The sequence below is a fragment of the Lactuca saligna genome, chromosome 4 (genome assembly GCF_052625555.1).
Source record: "Lactuca saligna cultivar CGN05327 chromosome 4, ASM5262555v1, whole genome shotgun sequence".
NCBI lineage: Eukaryota > Viridiplantae > Streptophyta > Magnoliopsida > Asterales > Asteraceae > Lactuca > Lactuca saligna.
Window position 1 is genome coordinate 311,232,973 of NC_136420.1, and position 26,642 is coordinate 311,259,614.

Sequence of the window (26,642 nt, forward strand, 5' to 3'; positions counted from 1 at the left end):
AAACACAAATATACAAAATAACTGTGATTGAATTTAATACCTTTTGTTCAATGTTAGTGTTCTTGTTCCTGATGTAGATGCTTCTTTTTCTATGTAAAAAAATAAAATAAGAAAGAATAATCTCATTCAGGAAAATAACGAAAATCCTTTGCTCCCGCGAGGGATCGAAATTGCTTTTTTGTCAAGTATATTTTACTTGGGTTTCTTTTTTACCTTTAACCTACAAAAAAAAGCAACCAAATTTTGGGTTGGCTTTTTACCCTCACATTATATATATATATATATATATATATATATATATATATATATATATATATATATATATATATATATATATATATATATTCATTCAGGTTATTTATGCAGGGAAAATGTAGATGTACGTAGGGTTTCATTTTCTACCAAAAAAGTATTCATTATCATTTGGATAAAATTACCTTTTTACCCTTACATTATATTTTTTCATTACATCTTAATATTCAAAATTTGACAAAATTTAGTCAATATATATAATTGCTGAAGTTGAAATTATTACTTCAATACATATACAAAGAGGCTAATTCGGTCAAAAGTATTATACATATTAATTTCTATACTATCTAGTCAAGAATGAATACCTGCAGACCCACCCATGAAAATGCATTGCTAAAATGAGAGCAGAAATAGTAGCACAAGTTAATAGAACTGTAGACAAAGTAACAACATTGTAGTTAACATTTGGATTTTGCACCATGTCAAAACACAATCTGAAAAGAACAAAAATAGAGATTTAAAAAAGTTAGGAAAACCCTTAAAAATCCCCTTTTGATCACAAGAAAAAATTAACCTAATACCCACTGTCTTTCCCGTAATCTATTCAACAATTTAGAAACTTTTAGTGTTTGAAGTTTTCAAAGAATAAAGATTTGCAAGGAAAAGAAACCTTCAAACTTGAGTTTTTAGAAGATGCATCTTTAAATCTTGGTTTAGAATAGTAAACTATCGAAAAAAATAATCACATTCTTACCAGTAAATTACAATCAATTCAAGAAGAGTAAACTAACTTATTTAACAATAAATATGACACGAAAAGTAAAACCCTAGTTCAAGATTTAAAAGTCGTATTCAGAACAGTTAAAGAAAAATCATCGTTGGGAGCTTGTAAGGATCAGGAAGCATAGAAACTTGTGAAGGAGGGAAGAACATATGCAAATGAGCTGAAAGCAAAGCCACCAATGAAATTGATGCTATTACGGGCGTTAGCAGTCGCCGCATTAACCCTAACTTCCTCCATCTCTTTTTTTTTTTGCATCTCTATAATATTTGCTTTTTTTTTTACTTTGCTGAAATCAATGAAGACACCAGTTACACACACAGAACCAAGAGTGATTTTTCTTTAAATAAAGGAAGAGGCATCTGACCTCTGAATAGCAAACCCTAGAGAAGTTAGGGAGTATGAACTCAATCCGAAAATCAAAAACAACAAAGCACAAATTAGAAAAAAATTAGGCTCAAATTGACCTGAATCGGGTTCGCCATCTCCGGTAATACCTTAACATGGGCTTTTGCTGGAGGCTTTCTCCGTTTCTCGGTCTTGGTCTGCACGTAGGTCTGTCGAATTCACATATCCACTGTGCTTTACCCCCGATTTCTCTTTTCCCTTACTGATGTGTTGTAGGTAAGGAAGAGTGGACGATGTCGGGTATGGCCGATATGGAACCGCCACCGGAACCCTAAAACGTTGTTGCCTTGCGGTTTTGTTGGTCAGTGAAGCGCACGTACCAGAGAACCAAAGCCGATAGATGGTGATGGTGAAGAAGTATACTTGCAGCAGATCGTCGGACTTCGAGTACATTGCAGTCGGTGTTTCCCTCTAATCGCACATTTGACGAAATCAGTAGACAAAGATGAAAAGGCTTTGAGAGAATCTGAAGCAGTCGATGGTTTTGTGGTGGTTGTGTCTAGAAGTGTCATTCAGAAATGGAGGGATCTAGAAAATAAATCTTGGGAAACACAGGAACCGAGGCAGAACCGGTTGGGGGAGACTTGGAAATGACACGTATCTGCCTCATCCTCATATTTACACCACTTAATAAATTTAAATGACCAAATTGTCAATACCAAAAACTTTATTGCCAAAAATCTTAACCATTAAAAATAGACAAAACTGCACAAATGGTCCCTGTGGTTTGCTCAAAATTGCCACTTTGGTCCAAAAAAGTTTTGAATAGCACCACAGGTCCAAAGTTTTCATTTTGTTGCGAGTTTGGTCCAGTTTGATTTAAAAATATCTAAAATGACGGATTTACCCTTGTTATTTTCTTTTTCTATTTTTTATTTATTTAAATGTTTTTTCTTATTAAAAGAAAAATAAAAAAGAATATCTTTCTCTATCTTTCTCTCTCTCTCTCTCTCTCTCTCTCTCTCTCTCTCTTTTTCTTTCACGCGTCGAGAAACCCAAAACAGAGATCGGAGGTTGCTGCCTCCGATCAAGCTATCCAACCTCTCCCTCGTGTGTCGACTGGCGAACCCAAACACCCTCTGATCAGGGTCGATCTCCGCTGAAACAACCCCGATCACAAGCAGCTATGTTTCTTTATTCACCGGAGAAGAAAGGTAGTCGAGCATCTTCCGCTTTGCCTCCTATTTCGATTCGCAAACAGCTCCCTCGTTATTTCCTGCTTCATCCATCTAGGGTTCGAATTACCCTCTCTTTGCGGTGTGATTTTACCAGATATTGAAGCTTGGTCTGACAATTTTTATTTAGGTGTGATTAGGGCTCGAATATCCTCAATTAGAGCAACAGTGATAGCATACCTGCAACTCGAAATTCAGATGACATGAGTAACGTACCTCTCCTCCTAAACCTAATATTGTCGGCGGCTTCAACCTCTCATTGTCATTCTTACGTAGTAGCAGCAGAAACATAACAGAGGTGGTCGATGGTGGTGACCAAGAGCAGCTCTACGGTGGCAGGAGGCTGCCCGACAGTCTATCGGCTGCTTCCTTTTTGCTTATGTCGGCAGTGATTGTCGGAGGGGAAGAGGGAATAGGTAAGGCAGCAGGTTGGAGGGTTGCTTGGGGGTTGTCGTGTCACCGGTAGAAGGAGGGATAATGGGTTGTGAAATGGTGGTACACGATGGCAGAAGGTGGCAGTGGGGTGACGAGTGGTGGTTGCCATGTTTTCCTTTGTCTATCTTTGAAGAAAATGGACAAGAAAAAGGATGGAAGGGAGTGAAGAAGGTCTGAGGTATGTTGGTGGAGTGGTTTTCGATCCAGTGAGGGAGGTATAAGGGTAGTGTGTGGTGTTGGAAGAGAGAGAGAGAGAGAGAGAGAGAGAGAGAGACTTCATTTTTATTTTTTTTATTTTGTTATAAAAAATTATAAAAATAAAATCGAAAATGAAAATTTTCTTTTTTATTTTTTCTTTTAATCAAAATAAATATTTAAATAATAAAAAAACTGAAAAAGAAAAATATAAGGGCAAAATAGTCATTATGAAAAGGTTTATAAAAAACTGGACCAAACTCGCAACAAAATGAAAACTTTGGACCAGTGGTGCTAGTCAAAACTTTTTTGGACCAAAGTGGCAATTTTGAGCAAACCACAGGGATCATTTGTGCAGTTTTGTCTTAAAAATATGAAAACTTATGGGTCATTTTTGCCAAAACACCAGCATGTTTACTATTCCTAAAAAGTGTCCTGCTTTAATATATATATATAAGAATGTAATATGTAAACTAAATTATCGTAATAGTAATGAAATGTCATTATTTGATGTTTCATCTAATTGAAAGATATATACCAAATTACATGATATACCAATATTATTCAAAGTTGAGCCAAGTCTAATGGAAAGTTTTTGCAAACACCAAATAAATAAAAACAAACATAAACACTAGCATTTATATTCATAATCAATTTAAAATAAACCAATCATGATTTAGAAAAGAATTTCCGTTGATGATTTACTAAAATCAAAATCCGTATAAAATTTAACATTCCATAAATTATAGTCTATGACTTTATTTGAATAAATGAAATAGTTCTTAATATTTAATGTAGTGAAAAAACGGAATATTGGTTGTCAATATAAGTTTAAATTAAGTAATCTTATTATGGTGTTTAATTAAAATGTTTATGCTTACATAACAATATAATGAAGTAACATTTTTAAATAACTGAAAAACATAGAATAATGACATTTGGATCTTTTGCAATGTTGATTGTCATGGCTCTTAGTGGAAATATGATTTCAAGAGGTAAATTTGGACCTTTTTTATTTCAATACTAATTTGTGTTTCTTGAAGTTTTAACCCTTTTTTTCTCTCGCCTTGTAACAGATAGTATACCGAGTTAGTGGATATGGGGTTTCTAGATTTTTCCTTTGATCAATGCTCAAGAAGCAGCATCTGTGAATAAGTTTGTTGGGCACTCTTGGGCTAATGTAACAGATAGATCCATAACATTTTTTTTGTGATAGTGTATCGATCAGTGACTGATTTTAAGTCTCAACTAGTTGATCAAATATAGTTTTTGAAGTAAAGATGTAGAAATGTTAGCATGGATTATAATTTAGAAAAGTTGTACAAACACCATTGTATATAGTGATATAGGTTTTATTGTTTTAATGTAATTTGAGTGTAAAACTAACTTTCCAAATTTCTAGATTTTTTAATTAAATGTGAATGATTTAATTTCCATATTTCCTAGTTGGTTGTATGATGTGTTTGTTAACTGACCATGTGAAGAATGGTGTGGCTCTTTCCGTATGATATCGTTTTAATTTCATTTTAAACATATAACATCATCCAACTTTTTTTAACCAGTAATAGCAGCATACATTCATTTAAATCACAAAATACCATCATACTTTCGCCTTTTTTTCACAAAATAGCATTATATAGCATTATACTTTCGTTTTTATCATAAAATAGCACCATACATTCATTTGTATCACAAAATAATATCATACTTTTGGGTTAAAAATGATAGTAGGCATCTGTTTGGTGTTTGAAATGAAAGTTTGTTGCCATTATGTGTTATAAATGAATGTAGGCTGTCATTATAGGTTAAAAATGAAACTTTGCTGCCATTACTGGTTAATCTTTGTTAGATTGCCTTTGTCTTGATTGATGTGGCTGGAATCCCTAGATATAAATTTGATAATAAAACAATAATGTTATTTTTTTTTTTAGTATTTGGCCAAACTAACCACAAATCTTGAATGACAATTGAGCTAAATTGCAACATAAAACTCAATATTTTTTTTGGGTTATTCAACACTTGATAGCACTTTAATATCACAAAAACAGTTGTCTTACAATCTCATCCATTGAATTTGGTAATGATAACATCCCAATATTAAATGAAATACATCTAAAAAAAATTCTTTTACAGAAAGATTACAATAAAAATCACTATGGGGCCACCTGACATAGTTTTCATGAATCTAAAAAAGTGATGAATTTAGACGTCATAAAAACAAACAGCAGGATGTATCAGAGAGAAGTAGTGACAAGGTCAAAGATGAGTTCGTTGACCACCTATCACAGTTTCTTAAAATTATCCTTTGTTACCCTTTCCACCTCCTTCCACCTGGAACAATCTTCCACTTTAACTCAACTACTATTTCTACCCTTTTTCAGACCATGCTATGGGACCGAATTGCCCTTGCAGTAACCTTATCTTGGAAAATCTAGAATCTTAACAACACACTACAACCCTTACAAATTGTTCCAACAAAAATGCACTCTTTGCCTTTTTCTAGCACCAAAACTATACAAACTGCATCATGACAAAAGTACATGATAAGAATCATAAAAAGAAACCTTAAAATATAATCTGAAATGGCATACTATACCTATCAAGTGGGGTTTCCAGTTTAGAAGGAGAGAGTAAATGAGAGTTCTAATTTCATCCAAGAATGATTGTCATTAACATGCTCTTTTTTTGTTCAAACTTCCATTTGTTTATATCTCAATAGATACATCTAGAATACACGATTATATGCATAAAGTTCGTGATGTGCTGTATTCACGAAATCAAAGTTGGTTAGCACAAAATTAAAACTCAATCTGCTACAACTCAGCTTCCAAAATAGGACTTTCTAGGTTGCCCAAAGCACTTGCAAGTAACAACAGATCAATTTCAAAATCCCATTAACAAGCGTAACAAAATGAACACAAAATAAAAGGATAATACCATATCCACTTTTGCTCTATAAATCGTCTAGATTCTCGATACCAGAATAAGAACTGTCACACCCCAAAACCAAGAACGGCAGAAACGTTCTGGGGTGGAGGACGTCATGTACAGTATCACAACAGTGTAAAGTAGTAAATAAGCAACAACATCATCCATTGCATTATAAGTAAAGTTTTAATACATATGTGTTCTTTCATTGTAATAAGACACCAAAATATACAATCAAAATAAAAGACGAGACTTGTCTGTGCTACGTCTTCTCAAAACCTGGCCATCGTACCTGTCTACTGGTGACCTGAGAATACAACTTATTTTGAAAGAGAGTATCAGCTTTAAAGCTGGTGAATTGATAAGTATTTAAGTGTCATTATCTTGTTTTGAAAAAGTGTTATGAATGTCATGTAAGCCTTTAAGTAAGACAGTTGATATAAGTATGAAAACCCTAAGAAATCCCTTATTTCCTACTAGTATGAAATGTAGTCTTCTACCAAGACCCGAATGTTTTGTTATGACACTGTAGTCTTCTACCAAGACCCGAATATTTTGTTATGACAATGTAGTCTTCTACCAAGACCCGAATGTTTTTGTAAGTAAAATGATAGCTTTTCCTTTCTATTGACTAATACTAAAAGTACTTAGTCTAACTCCTTGTTTATGTGAATGTATCAAAAAATAAAGTAAATAGGAAAATGTACTAATGTAAGTGTTATCACTGGGCACTACGATTAACACAACATCGCAAATAATCGAAATATATAACCTAATGAACATCCGAAGATTGTCCAATTGTCCTCTATAGCAGCAGGGGGCAGGAAGGGTTAGTCCCAAAATCGATCTACCTAGTATAAGTATTAACCTTAGACCTCCGTAGATGGTCATCAACCACTGGTGCTAATCAGATCGGATTTGGAATGGTTAGTCCCGCCTAGATATCCCATTGAACTGGGATAGAAAAGACAATTTACATAGACAGTACTAATAAATTGTGTTGGCAAGCCGAGATACAAGTATTCATGTAAGTGTGTCCATGTATCATGTAAGCATATGTAAACGTACTCATGTATCAGTTAAGTATATGTATATGTACTCATGTATCAGGTAATGTACTGGTATAGACTCATGAATGAACTGACTCTTGTGTGATTCCTTGTAATAGGAATAATGTTTTGTTTCTTCTAACTATCCCTATGATAATTAACTGGATGGTAATTGGTTGTTCAAGAAGGTAAAGGTAATGGTTTTGCAAGATATCTAAGAGTTTTGAATAATAATTAAGTGTGACTTGATGTCATGTTAATAAACATTTCAAAACTATTACTTTTGTTATCAAGGTATTTTAAGATAGAAAACCATTTCATGCATCATATTTTGTAGTATGTGAAATCTGTTGGATGAAAACACACTTATAAAATACATATGAGTGATTTAATAACATGTTGTTTTCTACTTGTATTCCCCCCCCCCCCCCCCCCCCATTAAAGCATTTAAAAACATTTAAAACATTGATTAAGGGGTATGAACTCACCTGTAGAGGGTGGTTTGGATGAACTGAACGGAGTAGGATTGTTAAGTGTCAAGTGAGGACTTGTACACACACTACGATCCTAATGAACATATAATCATACATATATGCACTCAATTAGTCTTAAATTACTAATTGATAATGTTAAGACATCCTAGATCATAATAAACACTTTATATAAGTGTTATAAGCCCTAAGGATTGCATCTAAGCTATTGTGGGACAAGGCACTTGGGTTTAGGGTTCCTAAGGACCCCATACTTGAGTTTACTCTCTATATAACCCCATACAAGGAGTTTACGGTCGTAAACTCTTGAGTTTACGGCCGTGAACTCCAAGGCTTAATGTCCTTTGTTGTTTTGAGGTGCTAAATGATTCCTAGAAGCATTCCAACTTGGTGGGTTAATTCTTGGAAGTGTTTAGGGCACTAATAACCTCCTTTGAGGAGTTTACGGCCCCAAGGCCAATTCCTTTGGAGTTTACTGCCGTAAACTCTCATGGAAGGGTGTTTTTGATGCTTTCAAGTCTCATACACATGTAGGATAGGTTCTAGACTTTTACCCAAAGCAAAGGAAGGCCTTAGGCACACTTTGGTGCCTTAGTTTGATGTTCACGGCCCAAGCACCTTATTAGGGCCGTAAAATCACTTTGGGAAGTGTCTTTGGTGTGTTTTATGTCCTTGATTTAAGTGGAAACAATTCTATGTAAATGTCCAAGGCTTTAGGTGCACAAAAGGCACACTTTGGTCCAAGTTTTTGGAGTTCAAGATCCAAGATCATCTTGGGCCGTGAACACCCAACCCTTGGTGTTTCTTTGTTGTTTTCATGTCCCAAATACACTTATATATAAGCCTAAGGCAGTAGCATATCACATGGGAAAGGCTAGGCATTGTTTCGGGAGTTTACCGTCCAAGAACACCTTGGGGAGTAAACTCCTAAATCTAGTTGTTTAGCTACGTAATCTATGTTATGAGCACATTATAAGCTATATAACACTACTAGAGAGAGGTACTCACGATTTGGGATGAAAACCCAAAGATCCATGAGAGAGAAAATGGCTTTTCTCTAGTTGTAAAAGTGAATAATGAATGAAATTGGTTCAGAATTCTATTTATAGTCTTTAGATTTTTGGCAGAAAATATTTTATTCCCGAAATGATCTCTAATATAATAGAGTGTTGGAATAACAGTGTTGCACAAAACCCTAGTGCATCCAATCTCCTGATATCTCCTTAAGTGTTAAACCCTGAATTACTCAAACTTACACGAAAAAGTCTGAAAATTTACTGTGACTGTTATAACTTCTATTGAAGTGATATTGTTTGTATAGAATGGAAATTTCAGGTTGTCACATCATCCCCCCGGTAGAGAGAATTTCGTCCAAAAATTAAAATTTAAACAATTAAGAAGTTACAAATAACTAAGCGAAAAGATGAGGGTATTTCAGTTTCATCTGATCCTCTCGTTCCCAAGTGAATTCAGGTCTACGCTTTGCGTTCCAGCGAACCTTCACTATTAGGATACGACTCTGATTTGTTTGCTTGACCTCTCGGTCCATGATCTCTACTGGTTCCTCCACGAAGTTGAGGCTCTCTTTGATCTCGATCTCGTCGAGTGCAATAACAAGTCTCGTCAGATAGACACTTTTTCAAGTTCGAGACGTGGAAGGTAGGACGTACATTACTGAGTTCATGTGGTAGGTTGAGTTTGTAAGCTACAGGGCCGACTCTCGCGAGAATCTCGAAAGGCCCTATGTATCTTGGATTTAGCTTTCCACGCTTTCCAAATCGTATCAAGCCCTTCCAGGGTGAGACCTTCAGTAGGACTCGGTCGCCCACCTAGAATTCCAACGGTTTCCTTCGCTTGTCAGTGTAGCTTTTCTGTCGGTCTCTAAAGGCTTTCAATCGTTCACGAATTTGAACGATCTTCTCTGTCGTTTCCGGAATGATCTCCGGACCCATGAGAGTGCTTTCGGGAACTCGTCCCTTAGCTAACTGGGTATCACCAACCTCAGCCCAACACATAGGGGATCTGCACTTTCGTTCATAGAGGGCCTCGAATGGAGCTGCCTTTATGCTCGTGTGATAGCTGTTGTCGTAGGAAAATTCGACGAGGGGTAAATGGGTATCCCAAGCTTTTCCAAAGTTGATCACACAGGCACGCAACATATCTTCTAAAGTCTGGATAGTTCTCTCACTTTGCCCATCGGTCTGTGGATGGTAGGCAATACTCATGTCCAACCTAGTTCCTAGGGAAATTTGTAACGATTGCCAGAACCTCGAAGTGAATACACTATCTCTATCCGAGATGATAGATAAGGGAACACCGTGCAGTCTTACAATTTCCCTAATGTAAGTTCTTGTAAGTTTCTCCATTTTGTCTGTTTCTTTGATTGGCAAGAAGTGTGCAGACTTGGTCAGTCTATTGATGATGACCCATATAGAATCAAGTCCACCCGTCGTCTTGGGCAACTTGGTTATGAAGTCCATAGTGATCCGCTCCCACTTCCATTCTGGTATCTCCGGTTGCTGTAGAAGGCCATAGGGTTTCTGGTATTCGACCTTGGCCTTTGCGCAAGTAAGGCATTTACTCACAAAGCTAGCAAGATCTGTTTTCATGTTAGGCCACCAGTATAACTTTTTAAGATCCAGATATATCTTATCTGAACCTGGGTGGACGGAATAACGAGTGTTGTGGGCTTCGGTCATGACCAAGTCTCTGAAGCCACCGTGTTTCGGTGTCCAGATCCGATCCATGAGATATAAGGCTCCGCCACCCTTGACTTCCAAGTTCTTATCCATCCCTCTAAGGGATTCACCTGCCACGTTTTTAGGTTTCAAAGCGTCGAGCTGAGCCTCCTTAATTTGCGTGTATAAGTGTGAATGGATAGTTAGAGTCAAAGATTTAACTCTACGACCAGTATATTCTTTCCAACTTAGGGCGTCGGCTACTACATTGGCTTTACCCGGATGATAACGAATTTCGCACTCGTAATCACTGAGTAGCTCGACCCATCGTCGTTGTCTCATGTTGAGCTCTTTCTGGTCGAAAATGTGTTGTAGACTCTTGTGGTCTGTAAAGATCATGCTTTTTGTACCGTACAGGTAGTGTCTCCGGATCTTCAGAGCAAATACGACTGCTCCCAGTTCAAGATCATGGGTAGTGTAGTTAACCTCATGTGTCTTCAGCTGTCTCGAGGCATAGGCTATGACTTTACCTCGCTGCATCAGAACACATCCGAGTCCTTCATTGGATGCATCGCAATAGACAAGGAAGTATTTTATCCCTTCGGGGAGGGATAGTATCGGTGCGGTGCACAAGGCTCGTTTGAGTGTTTGGAACGCTCTTTCCTGTTTCTCTTCCCAATCACAGGTCACGCCTTTCTGGGTCAGGGTTTTCAGAGGTTTCTCTATGCTGGAGAAGTTCTGAAAGAACCTGCGATAGTAGCCAGCGAGACCTAGAAATTGACGAATTTCTGTAGGTGTCTTCGGTGCTGACCAGTTGTCAATGACCTTGATTTTGGAAGGGTCCACGTGTATTCCTTCTTCGCTAACAACATGGCCCAAAAATTCGACTCGTCGGATCCAAAATTTGCACTTGGAGAACTTCTCATAGAGCTTCTCCGTTTGCAATGTTTCTAAGATTCTACGGAGATGTTGACTATGTTCCTCCTTACTTCGAGAGTAGATGAGTATGTCATCAATGAAGACGATGACGAAGTGATCCAAGTAAGGACGACACACCCTATTCATCAGATCCATGAATACTGCGGGTGCGTTAGTTAATCCAAACAGCATCATTACAAACTCGTAGTGTCCATAACGAGTTCGGAATGCTGTCTTGGGAACATCCTCCTCTAACACTCATAGCTGGTGATATCCAGATCGTAGATCTATCTTCGAGAAGTAGTTGGCTCTCTGAAGTTGATCAAATAAATCGTCAATGTGGGGCAAAGGATAACGATTTTTAATGGTAAGCTTGTTGAGTTCTCTATAGTCGATGCACATACGAAACGATCCATCTTTCTTCTTGACGAACAAGACCGGTTCTCCCCATGGTGAGAAGCTTGGCCTATCCGAGTCCAATATCAATTCCAACTGCGAGCCCGATCGTTCCGAATCAATCAATCACAGTGCCGATTGTGAATCAAAGGAAACTCCGAATCCAAGCATCAAAAAAAGATTCCAAACTCCGAACAACCTTTACGGTTCCGAGCACAAGTTCACTTTCGGACGTTCGAGGGAGTTACGAATGCGAGCCCAGATTTTCAACTTCGATTTTGAGACCCTTTGCAGGTGTGTCAATTCATACCAATTTTGACTTTCTGGATTGACCAGCAAATGGCGAACATATCCTTAAATCGTTCAAGTTAAGTTCTAATTCCGATTGTGAATCCAATTTCATTTGTTCCAATTGTAATCACGATTCTGATTCCAAGGTAATTTCGACTGCGAGACCCGTTTGGCAACAAAGATCCGATATAAAGCCTTTTGCAATCAGGTATCTGAGTTCCAATTCAGAAGCTTGACAAACAAAAAATCGATTTACATAAAGCAATTTCCAGCTTGAACTCGGTCAAACTTGATACAATCATCATCGTTATATGTTCTTGATGTTCGTCAAAGCATACCCAATCAAAGATTCACAAATATTGTTCTCAAACAAATTGATTGAAACAGTTTGGTAATTCAATCACAAGATCGTACAAGAAATAATAGGATTGATCGAGTATAGATTACATAATCAATCGAAAACATGGAACACGCAATAATACGAACTCTATTATCAAGAAGATTAAATCGATTGAAATAGTTTGCGATCAAAAATATGGAAAACACGAACTAAACTTTGAATCGATTAAAATACAAGAACACTTAATCGAAACGCATTATTTGAATCATGAATTTTGTTTTGAGAATCCAGTATATGCGGATATCGACACTGATATAATTTCTAAAAGATGAATAGGGACGGAAAAATTGGGCTTAAGGAACAGTATATAGTTGAATCAATGGGCTAAATCAAGTAAAATAGATCCATCAATATATATTGATTTTGGATCAAACAAATTATCAGATCCAATCAGAAAATATGAACACAATATGAATCGAATTATAAAATAAAAAAAAAAAAAGATGAAAAGTAGAAGAATATCATAACAGTTGCTTGAATAGAATTTTGATTCCAAACCGCTAAAACACTAAAATTTACAATAACTTGTACAGAAAAACATCAAATCAAGAATTGATACTTCAAAAATCAATAGATCTTCAAAGACCTGCTCTGATACCACTTGTTGGGACAAAACCCTAAGAACGATTTAATGAACATAATGCAGAAAATAAGAACGAAAATAATTATGAAGATATGTCGAATGATCAAACAATTTATTCATGAACATGAGCAATAAATTACACTATAAGAACATATTAAGGTAAATCTACTCTACCTAAGAAACCTCATTATGTTTGGCGGCTACATTTTGCCTCACTCTTAACCATAATTATGAATAATACATAACAATATATAGGGAACAAAACAAGTCTTGGGCCTAATAACCTACACTTCATCAAGGGGGCCCATTGTCATAATCCATGGAGTACTATGAACCCTACATTTTTTGGACCAGCTTACTAATCTTTTTCAAAGCGTTTGAGCTCCTCCTGAAGTGCTTTTACGATCAATGCCACAACCACCATGATCAGAGTCTGTGTATCCCACCAACTTGAACTCAGAGTCACGAGGATACCATAACCCAAGATTAGGTTTATGTTTTAAGTACCAGAAGATCCTTTTGACAACATGAAGATGTGATTCCTTGGGACTTGCCTGATAGCGAGCACATAATATGGTGGCAAACATAATGTTAGGGCGACTGGCTGTATGGTATAGTAGAGAGCCTATCATTCCTCGAAATAGAGTTGCATTCACATCAGTGACACTTACATCAGTACCATTAGACGCTGATGAGGACATCGGTCATTGCCAGTTTACAATTAGAAAAGCCAAACTTCTTTAACATATCTGTAATATATTTAAGTATTTATTATGACTATTTATTAGTCTAGATTCATCATTAACTCAAAGTCTACTTTCATGATCTATCGAGTAAGGAAGAACCAGGTAGGATCATATCCGAGGTAGGGTCTATTTGGTATATTAAGTATACTGCTTGGAAATCTCACTTTAAACACCTCAATAAATCACAGCCTAGACATCACCCCCGTAAGTAGATCAATCAGTATAATGTGAATTAATTGATAAATCTTGTTTATAGGTTCATAATAACTATAATGAACTTAAACATAAGTTATACTTAAAGTAGTGTAAGAATAACTCGCTTACAAGGGGGTTTAGCGAGGAAGCGGGCTCTAAGTGAGCATAACTTCTGAACCGAAAGCTCTTATTCTCGGGGCCTTCTAGTGCTTCGGGATTCACTTCTAACACCTAGGAGGTTCTAGGGGAAAGAATAGAGGGTTTAGGGATGTTTGGGAGAGATTGGTTGAGAAATGTGTGAGAAAAATGAGTGAAAACGAGCTCTATTTATATGGTGGTGGAGTGCGTATACGTTGGGAGTACTTAGCACTAAGCTATGCGTACGCACTATGTGGCACATACTTAGCATTATGCGGCGCATTCCGGTGCCAGGTGTCACGATCTCGTGTGAAGCTGTGGGGAAGAAGTAATGGTTGAGATTGTATCACGTGTCACTTCGGGGTTTAACCCAAAAATTAATTATCTTCTAAATTCCGTAACTTTCGCATACGAGATCCATTTTTGACGTTCTTTATATCCACTAGTAGTAGCGACATGATCTACAACTTTCATTTAGACTTTGTTGGCTAATTTTGAATTTATTTTTAAAGTTATATTTTAACAGATTTAGACCGTTAAAGTCCATTAAAAATTCATAACTTTGTCATCCAACATCCGATTTCGACTGTCTTTATATTCTTGAGCTCGTATTAACAAGATCTTCAATTCTCATTTAGTTCGTGTCAGCTAATAATCGATTGATCTAAAATTCGATTTCCGGGTTGTGTAGTACTACGCTAAATCTTAGAAAAATCATAACTTCCTCTAATAAAGTCAGATTTGGACGTTCTTTTAATGTACATTCTCGGCTAAACGTATACTACGACATTCATTTAGATTGTTAAGGCTAAATAGTAGTTTATCAAAAATTTACTTTTTATGATATGCGGTGTCGTGTTGGTTTAGTCGTAAAACTTCGGCCAGTCATAATTTATCTATTATTTGTTTTTAACGTGTATTTTTATTATTAGTCATTATATCGTTATCAGCACATATGTTGCACATAAATCACATAATACTCAAATAATTATTCTTCATTACTTTAAAATAGGTTAAAATTGTTGAATCTAACTATTACATCATCATAATCATGTTTAGCCATAAACACGAGCGTTACATTGTGCATGGTCTAAAGATGGGCAAGTTCAACCTTGTAGTCAGCAAAATGTTTTGGACACTTGATGTTCTATTTTTCTCCGACAGCCCTAATGTTTTCATTCAAATCTTCTAAAGATTTGACACCCTCAAGGTTGCTATCTAACGAAATTATCGGATCATTCATTTTCATTCTCCTCCATGCCCTCTGATTTGCTTTCATGTCCATCGTTAAAGCCTAAGTTTGGGCTTTCAGAACCTAAAGCTGGTCTAATATTGGACATAACTTCCTGGGTTTGTGTCTCATTTTCTTGATTTGGGCTTGGATGAACTTTCACTTTGCCTGGGTATTTTCTAAATGGCCTCTATGTCCCACTGTATGGGAAATTGCAAGACTTCCTCCTCTTGTTCTAAATTAACCATATTTTTGTATGGCATGACTGCTTTAATGGATTTTACGTCTCTAGAAACCATGATTTTTTTCATTTAATGTCATAAATTTTGTACCCCTTTATACCTCTAGGGTACCCCAAGAAAATTCCATGTCTCCCTTTTTCACAAACTTATCTCCTTTTGTTTTGTATACTTGTAGTAAGCAAGACATCCAAAAACTTTAATCTAGCTATACTCATGTTTTTTTATTGTATATGACCTTAAAGGTTGTTTTGTTCCTAATGACTACCGAGGGAAACATATTTATAATGTAGGTGATAGTTAAAATAACATATACCCCCCCCCCCCCCCCCCCCCCAAAAAAAAAAAAAAAAAAAAAAGTTTATGGGAAGATTTGCCTAAAATCTGAAAGCACATTCTATTTCAAGAAGGTTTATATGCTTCCTTTCTACCACCCCATTTTACTGAGGCGTGTGTAGACAGGTTGTTTCCAAAAAGATTCATTCGTTGTCATAGAAATCACACATTTTATTTGAAACAAACTCACCTCGATTTTCACATCTAATTCTTTTTATCCTAATATCAAATTGAGTCTTTATCATCTTGAAAATTAATCAATCAAATCCTAGCTTCACTTTTATGTTTCAAGAAAAATATTTGTATAGGCTTACTATAATCATCGACTATAGTTAAGAAAAAACTAGCATGTATCCAAGATATAGTACGATATTGACCCTATATATCATAGTGGATTAAATTAAAACAACCATTTGTCTTTATTGAACTAACTAGTTTATAACCCGTGGGAACTACGGTTACAAAATTAATTAAATTTTTATAGTGAAAACTCAAAACTATTAATCAAAGATTTTAAATAAATTATTAATTAAAATATATTTTTTTAGTTATATAAAATTATAATTGTTAATTTAAATAAATATATAAATTATATCATCTTATAACTTGTATTAATTTCATTTTAATTTTATTGTAATGTTATTAATTTAATATAATTAGAATGAGAAATTTAAAATTGAGAATTAATATGTTAATAAATGACATGCATTAATTAGGAAGAATAATAGGGTAACACATATCAAAAGTAGAATAAAATATGTATTTATTAAAATGCATAATAAGATGACACATGTCAAAAGGTGATTAAAGTTATTCTTTTATTAGAATAGGAAGATTGGAAAAGTAAACCTTGTTTGTTTAGCCTTAATACTATAATAATAATAATAATAATAATAATAATAATAATAATAGTAATAGTAGTAGTAATAGTAATAGTAATAGTCATAGTAATAGTCATAATAATAATAATAATAATAATAATAATAATAATAATAATAATAATAAAAATTTATCCTTCAAGGAATCCTTAAAAAATTAACATGATGAAGTTTATAATCAGATGCACGACCTAAATGACTGTTCCAAACATCCATGATTGTTGCCATCGTCTGCCTCTCGTTACCCCTATTTTCATATAGTACAGACCATTCTTGCATTTACACGATCCAATCAACGTCCTCAAATGCAATCCCTCTATAATCAGGAAAGCTTTTCATTGCATATTGGAGATCTTTTGATCATTTACTGAGATATAACAAGTTTTAATTAAAATCAGGCACGTGAAGAATTTCTTGAATTTTTATTTCGTCAGACAAATTATGGTCACCTCTTCCTTTGACTAGAATACTCTCCTCACATGGCAGAGTAACTGGAAATTTGTGTGCAGTTTTGGTTTTGTTCTTGAGAACTGAGACGATGTGGGTGATGTGGCCCATTGCTCCTGTGTCTACGATCAATTTCTGTTAAAAATCGGTTTTACATGTGTTATTAGTAGTCGGTGGTGTGTGAATCATATTAGTGATAGTTCCTTCATTGGATTTGTCTCCACACTAAACATGTTGGTAAACTGCTCGTATTGTTCCTTTATAAGACCCGACATTGGACCTACATCAAAATCAAAACAGGCTGCAACTTTAAGTTTGGCTTTCTCACCTTTCTTCACCGGCCACCATTCAAGGTAGTTGATCAATTTAAAACAACTTTCTTGGGTGTGACCATCCCTATTATAGAAGGTATTGTAGTTAGTGGATTTATTAGGGCTTTTCTTGTCTTTTTGAATGGATTTTGCTTGTTGGTTAATGTTACATTTGACATAAGACGATGCCTGAAAAGATGAAGCATCGTTTCTTGTTTTCTTTCATGCGATGATAGATCTTTGCTACTTATCATCTAAAACTAAATGGATCGAAAGCATTACCAAGCATTTATGTAGGGGTCAACGCAAGAATTTGAGTTCTAATCGTGGAGAACTAGCTATCTAAGCCTAGTAGAAATTCATATAATTTTTCCTTTTCTTTTGTTTTTCTTAGTCTTCTACTAAAATCACAGGTATATTGATTGAATGAGCATCTTTGGATGGGAATAACAGAGTAGAGTTTGTCCCATAAAACTCTGAGTTTTATGTAATACATGGAAACCGACATGCCATCTTGTCGAATAAGCGTTAGGTTTTGTTTCAGTTCGTATGCTCTTGGAGCACTCTCTTTAGAAAATCCTTCTTTTATATCTGACCAAATCTCTTTAGCTGTATTCGCGTACTTGATGTTATTTCTAAGCTCATTTTCCACGGCAGTGTTGGTCCATCCTTTGACCATGACATGTAATCGGGTGATTTGTCGTCGGGTTTCTAAATGGTTCCATCAATAAAACCAATCTTGGTTTTTTCTAGAAGAAATTTCATTATCTTTCGAGGCCAATCAATGCAATTGTTATCGGTAAGAACATCGTTTACATGAACTTTCATGGGATAGTCTAAAGGATTCAGGTAGTATGGACAGTCGTGGTTGTTCTGACCCGCTGAGTTCTTCTCGCTACTACTTCCATCTCCTTGTCATGGCAACAAGGGTTGTTTAGGGATTATGGTAAAACCCTGTTAAAATAAATAATAGTTCCAATATTTTATTTGGGAGAGTAAATGACCATGTGCCTAATTCTGGTGCTAGTACTTTGTAGGTATAAAATAATGGGTTTTTTCATGAAAAGCTAAGTACCAGATTTGGAAGTTGGAATGGCGAACAAGGACTAAATGTGACATAGCACTAAAGTGGAAGGGCTTGGAGCTAAAGTGGAGTTACTATATAACGAGGAATTACGCAATGGTTTGCTGATTTTTTATCTCTTATTCAATTGGTCTAAATATTTCCAAGAGAAAGTTGTTGTCTCCTGCAAACATAAACCCTAAAAGTTATCTTCACCAAATATTCAGATTTGTTGTCTTCTAGTTTTGTTTATTAATAAGTTTTTGATTCTTTAGCGTATATACGTGATATATAGTATAGATAGCTTGAATATATATAAGAGTGAAACTAAGGGTTTTTAGTAATTTGTATAGGATTAGAGTAAGCCTTTCTAATTTGTAATTGTATCCAAAAATTCTTAACATAAGAGTTCTTTTCTTATTTTTAGGTTGATTTTGTGAATTTTAACGAACCCGCTCTGATCCCATAATAAAGTTATTGAACTAGAGGAGAGGATGTTTTCACTTATAGATAAAATAGGATAAAAAGTTCTTTATATAAGAAATCAAAAAGAAAAACAAGACAACTCTTAATAAAAACAAAAATATAATAGATGAATATAAAAAGGATATCCCTCGAATTATGGTTGTTCACCAAAAAAAATATAATAGAAGGTTTCTCAATTCATTGTTTAGATAAAATGAGTGATTTGAATGGTAATAGAGAAGTTAAGCACTCACTTTATATACAAATTACTACCTAAATAAGGAAACTAGATAAAATGAAAGCAAATATGTTAATTAGAGGATTCTATAAGACTATAAATACTTTATATAACACTCCCCTAACCTTGGAGTAAATATGTTAATTGATGAACTTGGGCTCATTATTTTCTTGGATGTCACAAGAACATATCTTATAGAAGCCCACATGCTCTCCAGGTTACTCTAACATGATTTGGCTCACCAAAGTCCATCACACCAAAAAGAAGCAACTATTAGTGATGACAAAAATCATCGCTGAAGATGAAGGCATCATTAATGGTGTAATTTCTTGTTGTGAAACTCAATACTGATTCAGTGATTCTTCATTAATGATATGATCAAATAACTATTTTGGATTTTACAACAAAATCATCTAGTTTAACACCCTCTAGGTAAAGATAAGTTAACTTAATGGATTTTTTTAAACAGCAAACTAATATAGTCCTAACTATTACCATCTATGTCTGAAGTGAGACTTGAACCCATGATCTCTCAAATGAGAGTCACTCCATACTGCTAGACCAAAGACCCTCTGATAACTCCAAAGAATTAGGAGAGATATATTATGAGATCATTAAACCTAAAAGCTTCATGGATTATAGCTATTAACTGGTGCAAACTTACACCAATTATGATGTTTCATGCATAGATACATCATATCCATTATCCATCGATGCACGTATACATTTAAACTCCAAACTCCAACCATTTCTAAATCACCATAGCATAAAAATCTAAAGCTTTAAAAGTAACATCGAAATAGTCTAAATTAATGAAGAGTAGTTTTTACTAAATATTAAAGAAATATGTCTAGTAAAAACTAGCATGCATTCATGCATGAATTATTGGTCTTGAAGAAAATACTTAGGCCCATTAAGTAAGTGACTTTTAATTGTTTTTTGGTATTGTTGTCATAGTATTATTGTTGGATGACTCGCCAGGCTGCATACATAACAGAGAGAATCGGGTTCGAACAAGCCTTGAATTTGCATTCTGCATGTTTTGACTAGATCCCATGACTGAACATTGACCCCTACAAATAGAATTAAGGTGCTTCCTGTACCTCTGAATCCATTAAAAGAAATTAAGTAATTTGATATATTATGATAACATAGAAATTATAAAGTATTTTGTAATATATACCTGGAGATGACTTTTGATTTGTTCAGTTGTGAGGTTATCTACTTTCAAAAGGTCATGGATTTGCTTTGGTTTTGCTTCTACCAAGTTCCCAAAAAAACATACGACATGAGTATAGAGAAGGAACGATCAATCTTTTATTAAAATGGAATGAAAATATAAATTTTATAATAATTCTTCTTATATCATCATAAAACATAAAATTGTGGTCCCTACGATGAGATTGTTAATGGTTTAGGAGTCGAATACCACATAGGATGTCCGATGTTCAAACTTTCGCACACCTAAAATATTGCTAATTAATGCTTCGCAATTAATCTTCCAAGTGGACCGCTCAAATGGTTCAATTTGCCATTTTTAAAAAATAACATTCTCTCCAACTAATTAAACTCCAAGTTATATAAAATATATTAGGTGAATACCTATGCGTTGCACATAATATAACAATATATTTGAAATCTTTACAAATATATGTTTTTTAAATATATCGATGATGTTGCGAATACCCGTGTATCATGCAGAATAAAACAATATATTTGGAATCTTTACAAATATATATATTTTAAATATATCAATGACGTTGTTTTTAGCTCTTACATAATAAATCTTATAATAAGTTGGTATAAACATTGATTGTTTTGAATTATATGATAATATAGACATCTTTTAAAATTATATAATATCAATTGTCTCAATGACCTCTACCTGCAGGTTACTTATGAATAAAATTAAGTATAATATATAGTCTAATGATATATATAATTATTGTTATGATTAAATTAATTTTAAAAAGTTTATTTCCTTAAGATTTTAATTTATATCATCGTAATTATTTAAGATATCAAACATTACTTTTTTTTTAAATGTAACAATATAATTTTGTATATAATGTTACTTTTAAGTAATATTGTTGTAATTTATTAAAAATAATTTAGAAACTCTTACTTATTTTAATTTGGCTCTAGAAATTTAATCTTTTTAAAATTTAATTGATTAGTATTGTTACTTTCTTTGATTATATTATTTAAACAACAAGCGTTGTTTTTTTTAAAGGATAACATTATAATTTATATATAATATTACTTTTAACTATTCTTATTGTAAGTTACTTTTAAGCTACTTATTTGAATACTCTTAATAATTATAAAAAATAGTTTTATTGTTTTTTTTGTTAATTTAGGATTACAATTTAGGTTTAACGCTATAATTTATAACTTTTAACTATTTATAAACTAGTTTCTCATATTTTTTTTTCAAGTTTTACTGAAATTTTGATTCAAGTTAATTGTTTGATATTACGTTGAAAATAATAATTTAATTATTTTGCATAAAATTATACAAAAAGTTGTGACTTTAAAATTACATTTGCTCAACAACATATCTAAACTAATAAGTTAACTATAATATATTAAAAAATGTAAGTCATGATTTTATAAACAGAAGGAAAATATTATATTTTAATATTATAATTTATTTAATTTATGATTAGAATTTACTTTTTATATTGATTTAACATTATTAACCAATTTATAATAATTATTATAAAGAAATTGAAAAATAATTGAACTTTTAAAAAGCAAAAATGTGCATATTTGATTTTAAATTTAGTAAACAAAACAAAATTGCAAATATTCAAATTAAAGAATTTAACTTTATATAATATGGTTCAATTTGATTATTTTAGTTATTAATTCTCATTAATAAGTAAATTATACTAATCTGGTAACTAAATTATTATAACATGAGAACGACACTTAATTTCGTATCTTTCAGAACAATATTACATTACAGATATTCATCCAAGCTATTTATTTATTATGAGTAAGTTAATAAATAAAATCAAACTATTCGAGTAATGCGCGTAAAGAATTTATGATATGTTGGTATAATTTAAGGAATTTTCTAATATGTGTCCAAATGGTACATATAAGAAACATTAAATATCATATATATTAAAAATATTACGTTTTTCCGACTTGTCTTAAAAAATAAATGAATTTTTTAATATAAGCCTAATATAAGAAATACTAAGTATTAAAATTATTACCATGAATAATTTGAAATATATTAATTATAAGGAACATTCTTTATAATTAATGTATTTTATATATAATTGATTATGATAATACTTCGTATGATTAATATATTTCATATATTTAATTATATATATTTAATTATGATAATATTTTTTTTTCATGATAGTATTTGTTATATTTGTTTTTAGAAACACATATTAGAAAATCTCAAATATAAAATATATTTTTTATAAAAATTAAATCAAAATTTAGGCAGTTGCCAATTAAAAATTATATGATCAAGATGGTACTATCTTGATTATGGTCCTAAGTTTCGTGAATATGTTTTACTAAAATATATTCTTTAGTCAAATACTTTGATTATTCGAATTGTGTATCTAAAAAGGCTGATTTGGGTTTTATTTCATATTAAATTGATCAAATAGGAAAATCAACCAAAGTTAGCAAAAAAAAAAAAAAAAAAAAAAAAAAAAAAAAAAAAAAAAAAAAAGTGTCGAAATCATTAAAATATTATTGAATTTATTATAACCCCTTATACATTTTATTTATAAAAATAAAATTAATATGTAATTATGCATATTATCTATAAAAATAACACAACCAATATTTGATCAAAAAATATAGAAATGACCAGATTAAAAGTCTAAAACCATTGTATTTATTTTTTAAGAGTATAGCACCTAAAAAAGCAAAAATATAACATGAATTTTTTTAATTACGCATTTTTATTACCTTTAGGCCCACCAAGCGCCTCCACAGCAAACCTAAACTTTCTATGAAGATCCGTGGACCAAACCATCCTTTGCCTTCGGCTCACTTCTAGTATAACATTCGGGTCGGGTCTATATTCGGGTTGGACAAGTGGTTCCGACAAATCAAGCACATCATCTTGAACAGATGACTCGGATCTTATTAGATCCAAAGTCATATCCGACAGGGTCTCATTTTCGAGAAACGACTGATCAGATCTATTGTTAATTTGTCTTTCATTCTGACATAAATAAATATCAAAATTCATTGAACTACTACTATAAGTAATTTACCAACACTTGAGAATTCGAGTCATAATTTAAAATAATTTAAAAAAAGGCCTACAAGTTAAACGTTAATGATTTAAGAAAGTTTACCATGTTCTTATTTTCACTGTTGATGATCGGCGTGCCTCTTGCTATATCCGAATGAGTTTCTTGCAATTTCGCTTCATTCTTTCTAACTTTTTTTGCACACTTCCATTTCTCATTTTGAAGAGTAGCAATAGCTAAAATGGGAGAAAAATAATTAAAAAAAATGAATAAATAATGAAGTCCAAGCCATTAGTAAAACTATAGAGATTAAATTATCTAAGAAAGTTAGAATGGTTTGTTTTATACTTATAAATCAAAAAACACCATCAAGATGCATTTTTGAGTTGAAATCTACAAGCATATAATGTTTGTTTATCAATGTAGATGTCAATTAATTAGCATCGTTCACTAGATCTCACAAGCAATGAAAATCCCCTTCAGAAAAGTGCATGGCGATTTAGCAACTTCCTAATATTCATAGAAACAAAAGATTACCATCTTTTAAAAAGCGCATGCAGTTGGGTAACTGATATTCTGAGGAAGTAATAGCGAACAATTCTTCTTCTAAATTAAGAATAAAGTCAACGGCCTCGTTCACTTTCTTGGAGTCATCATCCATTGTTGAAAGATGCACAAGAAACTCAGAGAGACTCATGTCTATAGGTTCCCCATTCAGATCAATATACAATGCAAACGATCTCTTAGACATTATGTTTGTAGGCGACAGAGTCACTTTTTTATCTGTAGATGCCGGTTAACGTATATACTACTATATACTAGATACATTTATTTATGAGAAAGCATTGTCAAGATTTAAAAAAAAAAAAAAATTAAATAAATAAATAAATAAATAAATAAATAAATAAATAAATAAAAAGATACATGTATTCCATATATAATGGGTCAAATTTAAGGTCATATATAGAAATCCGGGAATTCAATAAAAAGAAATCATGTCGTCATAACATAAATAGGTCAACAATATGACTATAGAAAACAATGACATATATACTAACGTTTATAACTTAATATTGTAAACATCCACATAAATAAATAAAAAAATTCTTACTTTTTAGGATCGTGTTTATTGATGAATAAGATATTAATGGTATTGACTTTTTATGGTTGTATTAAAAAAAAGAAATAAAAAAAGAAAAAATGAACTTACCACAATTAATAATATTTTATTCTCTGTAAATAGATATCCAAAACTATCACTTTTTATGTTTAAAAAAAAAAAAAAGCATCTTTTACAATATAAAAACTAGATACAAGTGGTTTTTGTTAAAATGAGATCGTCTTCATTTGAACTGTTATACATACATGTACACGCACGTGTGTATTTATGTATGTATGTGTGTGTTTGTGGGTTTTTATGAGCAAACCTCCAATCTTAATATCACAACCGATAAAAGTCATCTAATGATCGTGATTTTGTATTGGTCATGACTTTAATAATATCAAGTACTTACCTTTAATCTTAGTCATTGTTCAAAGCACAATTTAAATTAGTTAGTTATGGTCTCTCTCTCTCTCTCTATATATATATATATATATATATATATATATATATATATATATATATATATATATATATATATATATATATATATATATATATATATATATATATATATATATATATATATATATATATATATATATATATATGGTTAAGTTCAAATGAGAACACTATTTAATGTGAGAACGTGAGAACACTACTTTATGTTATTATTTTACTATAAAATTTATATATATGTATAGTAATTTAATTAATTCTAACGTAAATGTTAAATATGTGATTATTCATATATTCGGTGATGAATAATATTATAAAGTTGTACATATAAAGTTTTAAAGTGAATATTAATTTGTGATTATTCGTATATTTGTTGATGAATAATGTCATATCGTTGTATATACAAAATTCATAGTAGAATAGTAACATAAAGTAATGTTCTCATGTTCTCACATTAAATGGTATTCTCATTTGAACTTAACCCTATATATATATATATATATATATATATATATATATATATATATATATATATATATATATATATATATATAATATATATATATATATATATATATATATATATATATATATATATATATATATCAATTATGTATAAATATCATTAATACTTGTCAAAATTTTAAATACTTTAATTCATTCGGAATGTTATTAAAAAATTTAATTTGAATCAAAATGATAATATTAATATACTAAATTCATGCATGTAAGTTAATTCAAAATTCTTAAACTAGACACCCGTATTAATTTTTTATTGTTAAAAAAAAAGACACCGGTATTAATTACTTTACATAAATTATATAAACATGCAATATAAATATAATTTTGGTTTAATAATTAGAAAAAAATAGTTTTATGGGTGTTTATTTAACTTAGGATTACAATTTTGGTTTAAAAATATAATATATAACTTTTAACTATATACAAAATGGTCTCTTGAATTTATTTTTTTCAAATTTAACTGAAATTTTGACTTATATTAACCGTTTAACATTATATTGAAATTAATAACTTAACTATTTTGCATAAAATCATAAATTAAACAAAATTTGTGACATTAAAATGACAAATGCTTAAATACGACAACGTAGTAAACTAATAAATTAACTATAATATGTTAAAAAGTTAAACTTATAATTTTATAAATAGTAGTACAATATGATAATTATTATTGTAGTTTAAATAAATTATGATTAGAATTTAGTGTTTGCATTAATTTAACATTATTAACCAAGTTATATTAGTTATTAGAAAGAAATCGAAAAGTCATGGACGTTTCAAATGCATATGGTGCAAGTAAAAATACCACTTTTATAAGTATAATAGACGAATGTCCGCGTGTTGCGTAAAAGCATCTGTATAGCTGAAATCTTTACAAATATATGTTTCTTTACATATAAGAATAATGTTATTGTTAACTTTGATATAATAATTCATCTACTAAGTTAATATAATATTTTGATTATTTTAAATTATATGATAATGTATATACATCTATTAAAACTGCATAATCTAAATCTTTTGAATGACATTTATCCGCGAGTTACTTATGAAT

General features: G+C 32.1%; 1 protein-coding gene across 1 annotated transcript; it reads right to left on the reverse strand.

Annotated features, from left to right (window-relative positions):
- Positions 1 to 23,198: 23,198 nt before the first annotated feature.
- On the reverse strand, positions 23,199 to 24,256 carry LOC145040861 (uncharacterized). Its single transcript, XM_078988750.1, has 3 exons — positions 24,043 to 24,256; positions 23,611 to 23,741; positions 23,199 to 23,474 (listed from the first exon to the last, which is right to left on the reverse strand). The coding sequence occupies exons 1-3, from the start codon at positions 24,254 to 24,256 to the stop codon at positions 23,199 to 23,201; spliced, it is 621 nt and encodes a 206-aa protein (XP_078844876.1).
- Between the last annotated feature and the right edge of the window lie 2,386 nt (positions 24,257 to 26,642).